This window comes from Notothenia rossii, assembly GCF_949606895.1.
Source record: "Notothenia rossii genome assembly, chromosome: 4".
NCBI lineage: Eukaryota > Metazoa > Chordata > Actinopteri > Perciformes > Nototheniidae > Notothenia > Notothenia rossii.
This window is the reverse complement of record NC_136902.1, coordinates 23,678,523-23,695,196: the sequence shown is the minus strand read 5'-3', so window position 1 is coordinate 23,695,196 and position 16,674 is coordinate 23,678,523. Positions and strand designations below refer to the sequence as shown.

The 16,674-nt window shown below is 38.7% G+C and overlaps 1 protein-coding gene across 2 annotated transcripts in view; it reads left to right on the top strand.

Annotated features, from left to right (window-relative positions):
- cntn3a.2 (contactin 3a, tandem duplicate 2) overlaps nucleotides 1-16,451 on the top strand; it is a 35,708-nt gene extending 19,257 nt beyond the window's left edge. Inside the window, exons 15-24 of one of the 2 annotated variants that reach the window (XM_079676004.1) lie at nucleotides 890-1,007; nucleotides 5,191-5,349; nucleotides 6,221-6,370; nucleotides 7,389-7,459; nucleotides 8,111-8,345; nucleotides 8,839-8,897; nucleotides 10,247-10,433; nucleotides 11,151-11,263; nucleotides 11,412-11,580; nucleotides 12,676-16,451. In XM_079676004.1, coding sequence (XP_079532130.1) covers nucleotides 890-1,007; nucleotides 5,191-5,349; nucleotides 6,221-6,370; nucleotides 7,389-7,459; nucleotides 8,111-8,345; nucleotides 8,839-8,897; nucleotides 10,247-10,433; nucleotides 11,151-11,263; nucleotides 11,412-11,580; nucleotides 12,676-12,773 — 1,359 coding nt within the window. In that variant the 3' untranslated portion in view covers nucleotides 12,774-16,451. Of the gene's footprint in view, nucleotides 1-889; nucleotides 1,008-5,190; nucleotides 5,350-6,220; nucleotides 6,371-7,388; nucleotides 7,460-8,110; nucleotides 8,346-8,838; nucleotides 8,949-10,246; nucleotides 10,434-11,150; nucleotides 11,264-11,411; nucleotides 11,581-12,675 lie in introns of both variants that reach the window. The other variant, XM_079676003.1, reaches the window with a different exon arrangement.
- Nucleotides 16,452-16,674: the final 223 nt, after the last annotated feature.

Below are 16,674 nucleotides of genomic sequence, written 5' to 3'. Positions count from 1 at the left end.
CTATTCAATTCTTTTCAAATCCTTTTTTGACATAGCTTGCTGCTCCATAACAGAAAAGGAATACATATTATAAGAGGTGTCTTGGCAGAGCCCCAAATGACAAAACATTTTCATAACACCCTCAGACCTTTAGAGATTAACCATTCTTCCTTGTGTGTGTTTGACTGACAATGTTCTTATCTGTAAAGAGACTCCCCCAGAAATGCTAGAATGTCCCCAGTCCAAAGAGATTATCAACTTAACTTTGCTGCTTCAAGGAATTTAATTTCCATAATTAAACCACGTTGGCTCTACTGCCACATTTGCCTGTCAATACCAAGAGAACGATTTCACCACTAATTTACCGTTTGCTGCTTAGGGGTGTCCTCTCAGATGAGAATCTAGAGGGCCTTTTTTTCCTGTCCAATCGATCCAAAACTGGCTGAATTCAAACGTATTAGCTTAGTTGTGTAGTTTCTTGCAGCAGGTCTTGAAGGCGATGATGATGACCTCTGCAAAAAGCGAGAAGAAATAGCAAAAGCCTTTTCAGACACAGAAGTTCCATTTGCAGCATACAACTTCTGTGATTTTGGCCAAGATGCTTTTCATCGGGATTCATCTTGGACTGAAATGTGCGACTAAAAGCTTCTTTCATATTCAGGATATTTTCATAATGCTCGCCTTTATGTCTGCGACTTGAAGAAGTGTCGAGACGCGCAGTATGTCTAAAAATATCTTCGGTGTTAAACATCTTTAAAAACAGGCTTTTCTGCAAAGTTAAATAACTGAAAGATCTGCAAACGCTCAGCTATTTACTGCACCTTATATATGCCTCGCTGCATTCTTTAATAAGCTGTCACAGGGTCTGTTATCTTTCATGCTACATAAAGCTTTCTCTCCCCCCATGTAGAGAACAGCAGGGGATCTGATGATCAGGAACATTCAGCTTTACCATGCCGGAAAATATATCTGTGTGGTGGACACGGACGTGGAGAGCCTGTCAGCCGTGGCTGTATTGATTGTCAAAGGTAAGAAAACCTCTTCTCTGCTCTGCAGTTACTAATTAAAGTGGGGCTTATAGCCAGGGTTGTTTTTAGTTCTTCTTTTAAAAAGAAGTGGAAATAAAAACTCTACACTTAACTGTAAAGGGTGGACAGTAAATGGACTGCACTTATATAGTGCTTTTCTACCTTAACGGAGAAAACGCTTTCCAATTTGCCTCTTGTACACCCATTGACACACACACAGACACACACACACACACACACACACACACACACACACACACACACACACACACACACACACACACACACACATTGGAGCTGCAAAGCGAGGCTGGCCTGTCCTTCGGGAGCAACTTAGGGTTCAGTGTCTCGCTCAAGGACACTTGGACATATAATAGCCGTAAAGTGGCTGATAGATGTAGCCAACAGCCGACAATAAAAATATGTCTGCACTCTGTAAGGATAACCAAATAAAACCTGTGTTGCAAAAAATAAAAGGAAATACATATTTTGGAGACATTATATAAATATACTGAGAATATAAAGACTGCTCGACTGCCAGGGCGTATAAGGTTCACTTAGGGTTTTAAACTCAAATGGTTTGTGTCCCAGCCAGTGATTGCAGTGCAACCAAAATGCCCATATCCTCATGAAAATGATTCTGGATGTCATCACAGAATCCACAGTTTTTATGTCCTGATTATTCCTGGTAGCAGTCGCTTGATTACATCAAATAGAGGAGGCTTGCTTTTCTTTTATATTGCTTTCAGGGGTATTTGTGGGAGCAGAGAATTTGAAGAAACTGTGAAAATGTTCTCTCTCTCTCTCTTTTTAATGACCAATTTTCAATATTGTTGCAATGTACTTGACAGTACAATGTTTAGATGCCTGTCTGTGCTCACTCATGCAATATGTAGTGCTCCGGAGAGACACGATTGTCAAGAGCTACATTGGGCAGAACAAAATAGAACAACCTTTGTTTTGTGTTTTCGGGGAGAGGCAGATTTGTGTTGCTTGAGTGAGAGGAGGGATGTTTCTGGCTTCGATCAATATGTCAAATAGCCCAGCAAATTGACACTACGCAGATATGTTGAATTTCAGATGAGGTGAGCAATGATATTGGTGTCGAAATTTGAAACGGTTGAATCCATATCTTTATCTTCTAAAGATGCCCACCAATGACTCGGTGTTAAAGATCTTCTAAGCAAATGGCATTAATAAGCACTCCTGTCCAATTGGCTGAGAACTAAGCTGAAAAAAGTCTGTTTTTCAAGCAGAAGCAATATCAAGGCCCTGGAAATGGATTGGCCCAGTATTGACTGGAGAGAAACTTGTCTGTGATTCAGATTGTGCATTATTTACACTTCCTGCTCACGGCAGCTGTCATGGATGTCTCATTGCTTGGATCGAACAGCTCCAAATGTTGGGCGACAAAGCATGAAGCCGGATAGAAAACCAGTCATGGGGGGCAGAGAATGGATTCGCTTGATCACAGCTGAACACCACTAACAAACTGACAGTGATCACATGTCCAGTGTCCTGTTGGGAGACCCCCAATACCTTTGTACCCATCAAAAATAAAAGACACATTATTTCTAATTATATTCAAAATACCATATTAAGCATACCAAAGATACAATCTGTGGTCATCTAGTCACATACTACCTATGTAAAAGTATGAATGCAACAATAAAATAAAACTTTATTGCCTGTAAAAATCCTCCATACAATGTTCTACGTAAGTTAAATTAAGTAACTTTCCCATCAGCGGCAAAATATTCATTATTTTGTGAATTATTAGACTTTTTTTTTACATTCTGATTCATCTTGGTGCTATGTATTTAGTTGTAACTACTTCAATTAACTTTTAGGTAGTACCGTGCAGTGGTGCCCAACCTGTGGGTCTGTCCTCTTCAAAGAGTCTAATCTAAGGGGTTGTGAAATTATTAATGTGATGGAATAGACGACAAAAAATGGTCTACATAGATCTTTTTTGTTTTTTATTTGAATTGGACAATGTGACTGTTTTTTGATCAAATAGATTGTTTAAGTGGAACCATTTGAGTCACTCTTTTGGTGATACTGCAAACTTTTTTTATTAAATACATTTATTGAATAAACATATTTAGTAACACATTATTTTCAACGTGTCGCTGTCGGAGTCTGGATAATTAAAAGGGAAGATGCTGTATTTATTGGAACTACTTTCGACCAGAAAATGGTCCTGTGTTGTGTATATTATCTCAAGCAATGGGGATGCTACATCGGCAGATGTTGCTTTGATTCTTTTAAATTGTAATTTTTAAAAGCTGGGAGAAACACATTAAATAATCAATTCACAGAGATGGATAGCTCAAGGCTTGACAAATAAAACCTTGTCTTTTTGGCTATATACTGTGAGAGTGTAGGAGAGTGTCTGCATTTGCGTGTGCTCAAAGAAATGCTATTTTAATGTTAAGACAACACTTTGAATAACGCATCACTCATTTAACTGTGATAATAATTGTGCCAGTGTCATTGCGCTGGTAGTTGTGTGAATCACAGCAACAGCTATTAACTTTAATGATTATACTTGAAGTAATGTGTATTATTGGTGTTATTGGCAATGGAAACATATATTACAATCACATAATATTAGCTGGTGACAGTATCTCAGTGATTTTGAATGCTGTCTCCTGTCTCGCTTCGCTCCTCTCGCAGCAGTGAAGGTCAATGATAATCGCTCCCGACACAAAGATTCTCGAGTGATCATCTGGGTTCTTGTTTTCCACAATGACAGAGGGAAATGTTTTAGATCCCTCTCCATGATGCCTGGCAAACACTCCACCGGGTGGTGGTGGTTATGGAGAAGGTCATGTTATACCGAATACATCATGGCCATTAGCATTCAAACCACTTGGTGAGCACTTGAGCTTGTTTGACAGTTGCATTATCATCATCGTCCTGGAAGACATTACATGGAAATACACACCTAATATACAACAGTCAGGGCAACACAATGTGATTTATCATTATTATTTAATTATTTATAAAACAAATGATTATTTATATTCAATTCTGACATGTGCAAATCTTTATATTACACATTTGGGAAATATTTAAATCAGATCAAAACGATATCAACATTTCTGTAAGTATTCATAATACCGCCAGATAATGATTTGCCCCGTGCCAAGTTCACGACAAAAGCCCGGACAGTGTGTCCATATTAATAACAGATCATTTGAACACCCTAAAGACAATGACAGCACCCTCTTGCCTCAGCCAATGAAATATAATTAAGAGGATAAGGAATTGATCCCTGATTGTGTGCTCCTTAATATGTGTTACTGAAGCCAGTGTATTAAAGGTTTTTTTTTAATCAGGAGCTGCTAATGAGTTTTACAAAGATCAATATCACTAAAGCCATGGCTTTAAGGCCAATTGTACTGTATGGGCATCACGCTCAATGCTTCTGTAAACAAAAAAATGTAGTTCAGCAGTCCCTTGTTTTGCATAGATGCATGTATTACGTATCACAGCCCTGCTGCATGAACTATTGATTGTTTGTTAAAATAATCATTAAACGCCTTAATAATTAGAATATTTTTGCTTCACATTATGAACTAGTACAGGGGCAGTGTGAGCAGAGCTGGGCGAGTTATTATTCTGCGGTCTGTCTCACAGCTCTCTAGTGGTCCATTATTTCTGATGAGCAGACACGTTCATTAGAACAGGAAACAGTAGATGAAGCCAAACTAAAACATCACACTGCTTAATTGGTGGGATAATGAAAATAAATGATAAAACTCTAGTTCTTTATGTCTATGAGGCCCCTTTTCATCTTTTACCTTTTAATTTGACTCCCTGCATCTACTTGCGTCTGCTCTTTTATCGATCAATTACCGGGAAGACCATGAAAGGGAAAGATTACAAGTATGTTGAATATTAAAGGAAACAAATCCTGAATTAGCTTCTCATATCTTTGTAAAGGGCATACGTTCTCAAACTTAAAGCTTTTTAGATATGTTTTTCTCTCTCTAATGCATATTCCAAGATACAAATGAATAGTAATCAGTTGTTGCTCTATATATAGAGGTGTTTCTTATGCAAATGAGATTGCAGTTCATGTTTTGCTTGTAGTATGTGTGGTGTAGCATCCACATTCTGCCGTCTGGTGTGCGTGTGCGAGTACCTTACAGTGTCTTTTCTGTTATTGGGCCAGGCTCCCCCACCCCCCCAGACTCGGTGACGGTGGTGGAGGTGACAGACAGTACAGCCCAGCTGGCCTGGAGTCCCGGCAGAGACAACGGCAGCCCCATCACCAATTACCTCATCCAGACCAGGACTCCCTTCACCCTGGGATGGCAAAGGGTTAACACAGGTAGGCGGCACTTGAAGATGAAATGTCCTCTCATACCACATGTAATGTTGCTCAGATAATTCATAGATCCCCGCAGGGAAATACTCTGACTTCTCTTCCGGCTTCAGCTGGGAGGTCAAAGCGTAGGGTCAGCTGCAGAACGAAGGCTCTGGAGAAGGGAGGGATTCAGGGTCTTACTCGAGAGAACTAGAGGTCATCGCTGCTGCTTTTACATGATCTCATTTAAACCACTGAAAGGACCTTTACACCTGACAAAACCCTTTTCATCTGCTTAAGTCAAGTAAAGTCTCTGTGGAAGACATACGACTTTTGTTCCAATGGAGAGGGGAAAGCATTTATTTGAAGAGTCTGGAGACACAAGCTTTCATTTTACCAGTTTATTACACTTCATTGCACAAGGGAAAACTGTACATGAGTGAAAGTTAGCTTAGAAGGTAAAACCTAGCAATTCTACAGATTTATTTTGGCATCTTTCAGGTCATTATTTAGTTTATCCAACGATCATTTGGGAAAATCATTTGGCATTACTGTACCCAACTTTACTTTATTACCTCTGCCTTTCATGGATTCTAAATAATTGGGTGCAATGAGTCACCACATTGCAGCGTCATCAAATTAGGTCATACAGTCTTGTGTATTTGTCAGTTTAAGGTTGTTTTTTTAAGCTTTTGCTGAACAACACAAGATAAGGAAAGAAAGATTTCTAACTGTGTTGACATTCTAGAATCAAAACTGAAACTGACCTCCCATTCATCCCAAATAAATACTTTGTTTTTTACAGATTTAGTTATCTTGTTTAAAAATAATTCCTGGTATTATTTGTATTATTATATATATTTATGTACACTGTATTATTTCTGTTTTATTTCAGTCCCAGAGATGATCGATGGAAGCACACTGACAGCCACTGTAGTGGACCTTAATGCCTGGGTGGAGTATGAGTTTCGTGTTTTGGCCAAAAACAGTGTTGGGGTCGGAGAACCCAGCCCTGTGTCGGTCAAGACCAGGACAGAGGACGCAGGTACAGTCAAAGCAATTGACTTTTCTTTTTTTTCTCAATACAATTAAAAAATTAGACTGCAAACAATAAAAAAAAATAAACGATAGAAAATTAAACAGATGCATCTTGATAACACAAACACACCACTTATATCAGCATGAATAAAAAACACATAGGAAATATAATAAAACAATATTTTTTTAATCAAAATTAAAGACAAAACATAAAAGTTGATCCTACAAATGTATGTCATTATTATGCAGAAAAACATTGACTCTCTCTGAGGCTAAATAAAAATAACAATTATATTAGACTCAACACCTAATGTTATTTTTTAGTCAAATTAAATATTGTCATAATTTCTATGAAGTACACTGATTGATGTTTTACTTGCTAACTTAAGGGGAGTCACTACAGGTGAATAAGTGAAACTGAAGAGTTTTTTATGTATGAGTATGACAAGAAAAAAAACCTTTAAAGATATGTATTATAAAATTCCATACATTTTGAAAGACACTACAGGTAAATAATAAAAACATCTTAAGCAATCCACCATCAAACAAAGACTATCATTTTTTGTATTGGAACGTTTCTTCAATGTTATGTTTGGATATTCAAATGAGGCATTTTCCTTTGCTTACTTTTGGTGAATTAAGGGGCACTATACAGGCGCAAATAAACAAAAATATAAAAATTAATAAATATCATAAAAGTATTTTTTTCTGAAAGTCTGAAAGGAAACAAGTAAAACGGCCCAAACACTCAAAATCTACCAGAGCAAAGAACTATGATTTTTCCTGAAGTGTCGCCCAAAACACTATTATCCCAGCCCTGTGTCATCACGACTAGGGCAGAGGACACAGGTACAGAAAATAATCCCTTTGGTCCCCTAGAATCATTTGTCCTGATCTGGAAGAAACTATGATTTGCAATAAGACACATTTTCTTAGTATTATACTACCATCTCTTCTTGTAAACTTTCTCAAGCCTGATGTGTTTCTCGTACGGAGGTGTGAGTGATGAAGCTCTGTGTTTGCAGTTCCTGACGCGGCGCCAGGTGACGTGGGTGGAGGAGGTGGGAGCAGGTCAGAACTGGTCATCACATGGGAGGTAAGTCATCAGTCTTATGTTCTAGTCTGTTATTCAAAGTGCCTGCAGTTAATCTTTTTTATCCTTCAGTGAGGTGCTTAATATTTCTCGCTAAATCAAAGCCTCTGCTCGGTTTGGCTTGCGGGTGTCGTAAATTTCGAGTCAATTGAAGTCTGGCGTTGTAATTTCTTATTTAAAGAGTCTGCATGTAAAGCAGCAACAACGTAAACACAAGCAAAACAATTAATCTGACAGTTATTGTCATTTATGAAGATTGGATTTTAGGTAAATTACTGCTCAGCCAAATCTGCAAATGCTCAAATCTAGCAATAAGGTAAACCAGTTCAAATAATAGAATAATGTAGATATTGAAGAAGCCATTAGTTGTCTAACGCTATCTCATTATATTCCTTTTCTCTTTTCATTAAATACGCAACAAACTTTTCATTTTAAAAGCTGCACGGAGGTTTTGTAATGAGCTTAGATTTTTTTTTAAATGACATTTGACTTCTCGTTTCATTTCGTCAGGTGGGTCACGAAAGCAATTTGTGGATCATGCTCTTCTTCTGGCACAATGAGAGTGGGTGGAGATTGTGTCAGCCCAGCGGCGGGATGAATGTGAGAGGCTTGTATATGTTTTAATATCACTATAGTTTTGTGTTTCACTCTCAGCCTGTCCCTGAAGAACTACAGAATGGTGAGAGCTTTGGTTACATCATTGCTTTCCGTGCCTTTGGAGAAGTTAGCTGGACCCACGTGGCCACCTCGGCCCCCGGTGCCTCGCGCTACGTGTACCGCAACGAGAGCATCGCGCCCTTCTCTCCATTTCACGTCAAGGTTGGCACATACAACAGCAAAGGGCAGGGTCCCTTCAGCGCCGTGGTCACCATCTACTCTGCAGAGATAGGTAAGAGAATGGACGCCAGTGGTGTTTGTTGCAAAGCTCACTCTGTTTCTGAAAAGGACAAAGACTGTGAAAAATGGTTTTGTTGCACCCACTGGGCTGAAAGCGCTTGATAGATAAATAGAAACGCTGGGGAATTATTATGTAGAAATCTTTTTACACAGTAGAACATTTGCTAAAAGAAAATGTGCAACACGTTTATGTAAGGACAGGCAGATTGCCTACAAATATCAGCACTCTTTTGAATGGCTATTGTGAAGTGAAAACCGGTTGGCATTTAGATCCATGCTACCTCTCAACGCGCTGAGAGGAGGTCAGTGTGTAGAGCACTGTTGTTCTATTTACCAGCGGCACCTGTGTGTGATGATTCATCCAAGTTGAGGTCAACAAGAACACAGCACTGTCATAAATGTATAAAACGAGATTTATCCTGCTTTTCTCCGTCTCTCTGTTGGAAAAAGGCAGCACTGCTCAGTCTCCTGTCGTCTGTTTTCAGAGCCGAGCGGAGTGCCAGCAGGAGTTTGGGCCAGAAGTGTCTCCGCCTCTGAGATTGAGGTGAATTGGCAAGCTCTCTCCTTCACCCCTGAAAGGGTTCTGGGCTATGAGGTACATTTTACCCTTTTAAATGGAAATAGAAATCACACACACAACACAATTCAAATGCTTGTCATCACCCCTGTTGTACCTCAAAAAGCCATCACTCCCAAACTCTGCGTCACCATGGAAATGGCTTTTTCAGTTGCGAGAAAAAATTATACAGTTCTTTGTACCAACACGACGGGTCGTGTTTTCAAGAGAACAAAAAATAAAATTGCCTGTCCACATCCCTTTTCAAGCTGCTGTCAGTTATGGTGTATCGTGATGCAGACCTCATGATGGTATGTGCTGCAATACCAGACCTGGTGTCCGAATGCTAAGAAATGCCATCACACCACGCCAAAGACTGTGTAACGAGACCGGAAAAGCGCCTCTGTTTGTTGTTTTTACAGAGAAGCACCTTGGGATTCATCCTAAATCTTTCATTGTTCACTAAATAAAATAGTAATATTAATCTATGGCATATTAAAGCCAAAACTGTTGTTTTCTATTCTTACCTTCAAAAGTGGGACAGCCTGATTGTGCTGACGGAATCATCAGGCTGATCAAAGGGATTTATTAAAAGGTGCTGCGGTTATTCTTGTGCTCAATAAAATTAAAGTTGTTTTAATATATCCACCTGCAAAAGTGAGCTTCTGTGCCATTTCAATTCAGAGCTGTAAACATCAGCTCAGATAATATAATGAAGACATAAAAGGTAGATGTGTAGGAGGATGAACTTCTTTATATATATATATATATATATTATATATATATATATATATGTATAAAGAAGAAGATATATATAATCAGTTTGATGTTAGAAAAAAATGACTCACTTATTTTATGATTGGTAAATTAACTTTATATTCGATCAGTACAACAATTTAATTTAATTCATTACGCAAGCACAGATTAATGTATTGTAGGGCTAAAATGATTTCACAAAAAATACATTAGTCGAGTGACATAGAAATCTGGATTGATAATTTTGATAATGGTATAGCTGTCAAATCTGTTTATAAATAAAAACAAAACACATCTATGTTCACTCTTTCAGTGGTATCTGAACATGGTGAACAACAGTAGTTATAAAAGTTCAATTAAAAAGGCTTTATACTTCAGATAAGATAACCTGCTGGAAAGGTTAAGGAAATAATTATGAATTAACACCACATTTTCATCAAGACACCAAATACAACTACGAACACTTTATGTTCTGTATGTGATAAAACATTTATAGTACTGATGTAGGCATTTTGCTCCACTCCGAAGCAATATATCACGGTTGAATAAATCCCAGATAACGCGCTCTCTGTCTGAAACAGGTGGCATACTGGGAAGATGACACCAAACCAGAGACCATGGGGAAGGTCAGGGTGCCTTGGAACCAAACCTCGGTCACAGTTAGCGGCTTGGCAGGAATCACGCAGTATTTCCTCACAGTCAGCGCCTTCAACACAGCCGGCACCGGCCCCTTCCTACCAGCAATCAATGTCACCACAAAAAAGCCACGTAAGTTGCAGCACCCAAGACACCTTGCTGCTCGGGTGATTTTGTGTCCAAACAGGTTATAATTCATGTCAGATGGCAGAATAAAAATATATGCTTCTAAAGTAGGGGTCTCCTAACTTTTTCACCGAAGGCCACATAGAGAAAAATATACGAAGGACTCACTAGAGGTATATTGCCTCATAAGTTCAGTTATAAGTTATAAGTTAGCTAAATCAATCAAATGTAGGTAAATTGTGCTTGTGAGTGTTGGCAGATCATCCCTTAAAACAGGAGCCTCAGATTGACTATAATAAGAAGAAATAGGAAGGGTGTATTTCAAGCTTGTTATGTAAATAAGTTATTGGGCTTTTTTCTTATCAACTAAAAAATGTTTCCAACTTTAATTGACTGAATTTATTTGAAAAGTGGTCTTATTTACACATGAATACTACTGTGTAATATATTTTTACATTTATATTTAAGAAATACAATATAAGACAACCGCAAGTTTCATTTGGGGGCCATATTCCATTATACTTATTTTTTTATTTGATGAGGGCCGATTCCAAATGGTCCGCGGGCTGCATTTGGCCCCCGGGCCGTAGTTTGGACACCCCTGTTCTAAAGTCATCCTTTGAAGTAGTATCATCCCGTAAGAGAGGATAATTATTGTAGATTGATGTGGCAGTAATGTGTTTCTGTGCTGATGTGTAAATTATTTGTTTTGATATCATGCAGCACCCGCCCTACCACCGCTGAATGTGGAATGGACTCTAATCGGCTCTCAGCTGTCTCTTTACTGGGAACCTGTGGTGGCAATGGAGTCAGAGTCAGAAGTTACAGGCTACCAAGTGAGTTACACTTTTTTGAATATGCTCCACATTACCATGTTCCTATTAAACATCTGAGGGAAATGTACCTATGGTGGCTCACACTAAGCTGCCAGGCTGTAAGATGACATGTTTACAATGTTTACAACACACTTTGCTCCCCATCCAGCTGTCATACAGGAGGCAGAGGCTCAAAGAGGTATACACCCTCACTACAGCCAATTCAACAGCAGAGCTGACCCTCCCCGAGGAAGATGACGACTACATCATCCACATTCAGACGCTGAGTGAAGGAGGGCTGGGCCCGGCCTCTGACACAATACGAATCCACCAACTAAGTGAGTTTGTTGTTAATGGTTGTATCGCTCACGTGGTTCCAACTTCAAGGAATAGCTTCTCAGATTGAAAAACTGCTATATTTTTGTGTTAAGCCTTCACACTGAAATATGCTAATGCTTCCATGTTTGAGAGTAACACGACAGAGTAGCAAAATTTGACACCGGCACCTCGATCCCTCAGAGCTGTTAGCTTTTTACTATTTACCCACTCTTGTAAATGAATTCCCTTAGCACTTTTTAAACCTTGCAGGGACATTTTGTCCTCCGTTGACTTGCCATTACCTGTGCCCCCATCCACCCTTGTTAGGGGCTCATCCCTGCTTATGTTTTGCAGATATATGCAGCGAAATATATCTCTGTTGCAGGGGTTGACTTCCTCTTTTACTAGATGCTATAACTGTCCTGAGGGACACCAGGGGGGCTCCTCTGCTGCTCTAAATGCTAATTTGCATTGTTGATATTCTGTGTTGAATCCCTGAAAACAGCAGTTGAGACAGAGAGAATTCCACGCTGGCTTTTCTGTTAAACCTCATTTGAAAAATATGCTACTTTTTTCCCAGAGATTCTTTGGATACTGCAAAGAAAAAGATGTTTGCAAAACACATTAGCAGGCAAAACAGAGTGCTGTGGTGCTGTGTGGATAGAAAGGGAAGCTGTGTGGTTCAGGAGATTTCTTTTGCATAAATAATATATACTTTTTCCAGGAAAGAGTTTATATGGATGTCATTACAGGAAAATAGTCAGTGATCCATAAGAACTCATTGAGTCGCTTAAATCATACATAACAAATTAGTGATGAGAGAAATCTGCATCAGGCCCCTGGTCCCTTTATAATCCCATAATAAAAACAAGACATAAATACAATTTCACCACATTATAAGTATCCCTGTGAAACATCCATATGCGTGTTTCATGATTTGGAAATGTAAGTATCTAATTTTCTTTTAGAATGTTTTTGCAAATCTGTTTTCAGATTTGTCTACAGGTAAGATAGCAGAGTAAGATAAGGAATTAAATGGATGTCCAGAACTGTTGCTGCTGCCGCCAAACGTCCACTTCCTCCAGCAGATTTGACTTTTTTTGTGTGTGTTGCAGGTATGAGTGCCCGCGGCTCGAGAGCCTGGAGTGCGGACACCTCCCCCCTCTCCCTGCTTCTGGCCATTGCAATATCAACATTCAGGTCAACGTCGTGACACAATGACAAACTCCGCTTTGTTTTTTCAACCTTGTTAATGGTTTTATTTTTCTTGAATTTGTGAAAGTTGCTGAGGTTTTTTTTCTCTCTTATTTTTGGAGGTGACCACATACTATTTTGCAGTGTTAGATTGCGGGTATGAGGCAGCACAAGAGTGGAGCATGCTGTCAAGCACTTATTAACAGTAAATTAGCTTTTTTTTTTTAAACAATGCTACATTTCAACACTTTTTTTTCTCGACTAGATTGATACAGATGCCTTACTTACTTCCATCCATGTGCCAAAGTAGTTTCAGCCTTCTTGTTGTTGCTAAGATAGCTACGTGCTTTCCTCAACATTTTATCCCTCACAGATTCTTATTGTTGAAGGTCTTAGTGTACCTTGCGAAAGGCCATGATGAGAAGTTGTATTTTGTATTTTTGAATATTTTCAGTTTACCTCTCCACATATGAATTGGCGACTAGGAACATGTCCATTCACCCGTGCCCGTGCCTTTGGAGATTCTTGTAACGGCCTCACTTATAGACAATAGTCAGCGATGCTCAGTGTTTCAGAACATACTGCAGCCGCCTTCATCTTATGCGCTCCATTAAAAGTTGTCCCAGATGAAACTCATAAAACAGCTCAGAGTGCCGGTGTAAGCCATTTACCTTTTATCATTTGATTGTGCAGAGCTGAATGTGTACCGTGAGGGCTCGTACAGGTTTTAATGCCTCAGACCAGTTATTTTGATGGCCCGCTGATTGATGGATTGGACTTTACTCTGCACTCACGAAGATTACATCTGCCTGTATACAGCAGTAGTAGGAGAGGTATATGACTGCCAGTGTATTTCCGTTAACACTAATACTGAAACAATCACCAGGAAATAATCAACAACAAGTCATTGGAGTCATTTATCAAGGAAAAATGCACACCATACCCAACAAGGTGTGTGTATGAGTTCAATCCATTTGACGCCACAAAATCCAACTCGGAGGGTATTATTCCACTTTATACCATGGCCACATGCCAAACAACTGCTATAGGTCTACAAAATAAAGATATAGAATATATACAGAATATTCAAACAATCATAATATAAAAAATATATACAATCCGCTTTAAAACACAAGCATATTTCCCATTCCAAGAATATTTTCACTGATTGCACTCAAATCGCAAAGCAACACGGTCAATTCTTAAGGATTCAAAACAGCAGTTAAATACTTTTTAAGAGGTGAATAGCTACACAAAAATAAAATGTTCCAAGATGTACCTATTGGCTTTCAACCTCAAATATTTCAGCAAACAGTTTGGATTATCATAATTTATGTTCTCTAACTGCAATCCGACACCTTTGGTTGTGTCAACTGAACAAACTCAACTGAGTAAACTTCAATTTATTTTGAAAACCGTGATGTGGTTAAAAGATTCTTAAGGTGTTACATTTACCTTGAGTTAGGATTAGCTTTTCAAAAGACTTTAGTACTGTTGCATTTGTTTATCATGGCAAACAAACCCCTCTGTTTTGTTTCTGATGCCCCCGTTACTAGACCTTTCGCCAATCAGGATCCATAATTATCCGTGGCCATGGTATGCATGTGATAACATATTTGGGTTTTGGACTGTTGGTCAGACAAAAGAAGACCTGTATTTGAAAACATCTCTTGGGTTCTGGGAAATTGTGATGCTCACTTTTCTTAATTTTTTGACATTTTATAGAAAAATCGATTAATAAATAATCATTAGTTGGAGCCCTAGTTTACATCCATCTGGGCGACACACAGTAGCCGTGCCAGTCATTGTGCATAATCAGCCATCGCAGTCAAGATGCGGAGGGATTTAAAGTGCTGCCAATTGTGCCAGTCTGATCATTGAAATCTAGCCACCAGCTTAGACATTATTTGGCAAAATGTATGGTCAGCTGTGTTTTAATACTTTGTGAATCTGTCCTTTCTTGTCAGTTGTATTGGCTTTTTTTATGTGGTATGTGTTGTCATTGTTTCCTTTATGTATTTCAGCAAAACCCCCACTGCTCAGGTATTCAGACCTGCTTACCCCTACAGTACATTTCAATAGCCCTAAAGTGGCAGGAACAGATATATCAGTTACCTGTCAGCACACAACACAAGGGTCCATTTAACAGACTGACTTGACGAATGGAAAGCCTGATATGCGCCATGATTTAGCTGACATTAAAACATCTTAATGAATTAGAGCACGCCTGAGGGGCTCCTGTGGGAAAGGGCATAGGAGTAATGGTACTAATGACACCCACAAAAGACAAATGTATCAGGATTTAGGGAGGACTAAATCAGGACAATCCCATCAAGATGACACCAGGAAGATTCAAGGGTGTGTGTGTGTGTGTGTGTGGTTATTAGCCTACACTACGGTGTGTTTGCAAGAAATCTCTGCTGGGGGAATATAATTTAAACTAATTTCTTGTACTTAACCCTGGTTCAGCGCTTTGGGCACCTGAAGCATGTGGACATTCAAATAGAGCAATTCAAGGTCAGTACGGGCAATATGATATATTGTAATTAAAATCAAATTACAATGAAAGCCAGTGCAAAGGAACAAATGGAACCGAGCTTCATAATCCAGAAGGCCATGTCAGGTACAAGTCTGTTTTCAATGTGTAGACAAAATGCTTTCTCCCCACGATGAGTGTTGAAGACTTTCTGAAAGCGGTCTTTGAATCCTGTTATGTTGTTTTTGTGGCTTTACGTGTGGTTAATCTGTACACATTCTTTCATTACAGAATGGCATTGTTAGGCTAACAAATGTTTACACAGGAAATGCATATTTTTGGCTGATTTATTGATTATATGAACTGAAAAAGACAACCTTACGCATTGTATGAACTTGTGTCTTGGGTACATAGAAGCATTGCAAACCTCTTTGTTTTAGTAACGTATCAGTACTGTGGATATGTTTTGATTTGGAGTTTGATTTTTTCTTTTTTTTAATGTTTGATATTGTTCCTGATTGTTTCTTTTATTTTGTTTCTTCCAAAGATTCTGCACAAAGGTCAAGTGTTGCTTTAGAATAACAATTAAGAGCCAGTGCTATGAGATCTGTCTTGCCTTCATACAGTAAACAGTACATACTGTATGTATTTTGTTGTGATTTGAAGCAACGCCCCCAACTGCGAGACCAAACCGTGGTGTCCTACTTCTAATTGTAATTTTCTTTCCAACCCACAATCTGAAATATACATGAGCAGAGAGAGAGACATTTCTAAGCAGCTGCTATCACACACAGCCTTTTGGTGCAATGACACAAACACTACCTGTTACAAGGTAGTCAACCAGTGCACAGTAGATAATACAAGTAGTGTTATCTACTTGTACTTCTTTTTATAATATTACAACTTTACAATTTTCTTGTTACTATCAAGATCAGAAAAAAAGGCTGAATTCATTGAAAATAAATGAGTTAGCCAAACATTTGTAATTGGATAAAGAGTGTTGGAGAAATACAATTAGAGCTCTGGGTGACAACGCTTGGCCTTTCTGTTGTGACTCCTCAGTATTTTGATGTCCAAGTGATCTCCGTGAGATCGTGGCAGTAACATTTTCACATTGAAAAGTCATCAGCTGATCTTGATATGCTGAAGCTGTGCATGTATGATATTGTTTGGTGCATTTGTGTTTTCTAAATGAGGGAGTTAATAAAAACAATTCACTGAGGATTCTCTCGGATTTCTTTGAATTATGGGTGGTACAGTGTCATTTTCAGCATCAGCAGTTTTAGTGTCTTTTACTGCAGGAAGAATTTGAGTGCTACCTTGAGGCACCATCAAAGCTATAAAATGCATAATATTATGAAAAAGCATTTAAATAAGGGTAAATGGCAGCAGTAATGTCCTATTCGGTGGACACAGATCACCTTTGCAAAGACTTTGGTGAATA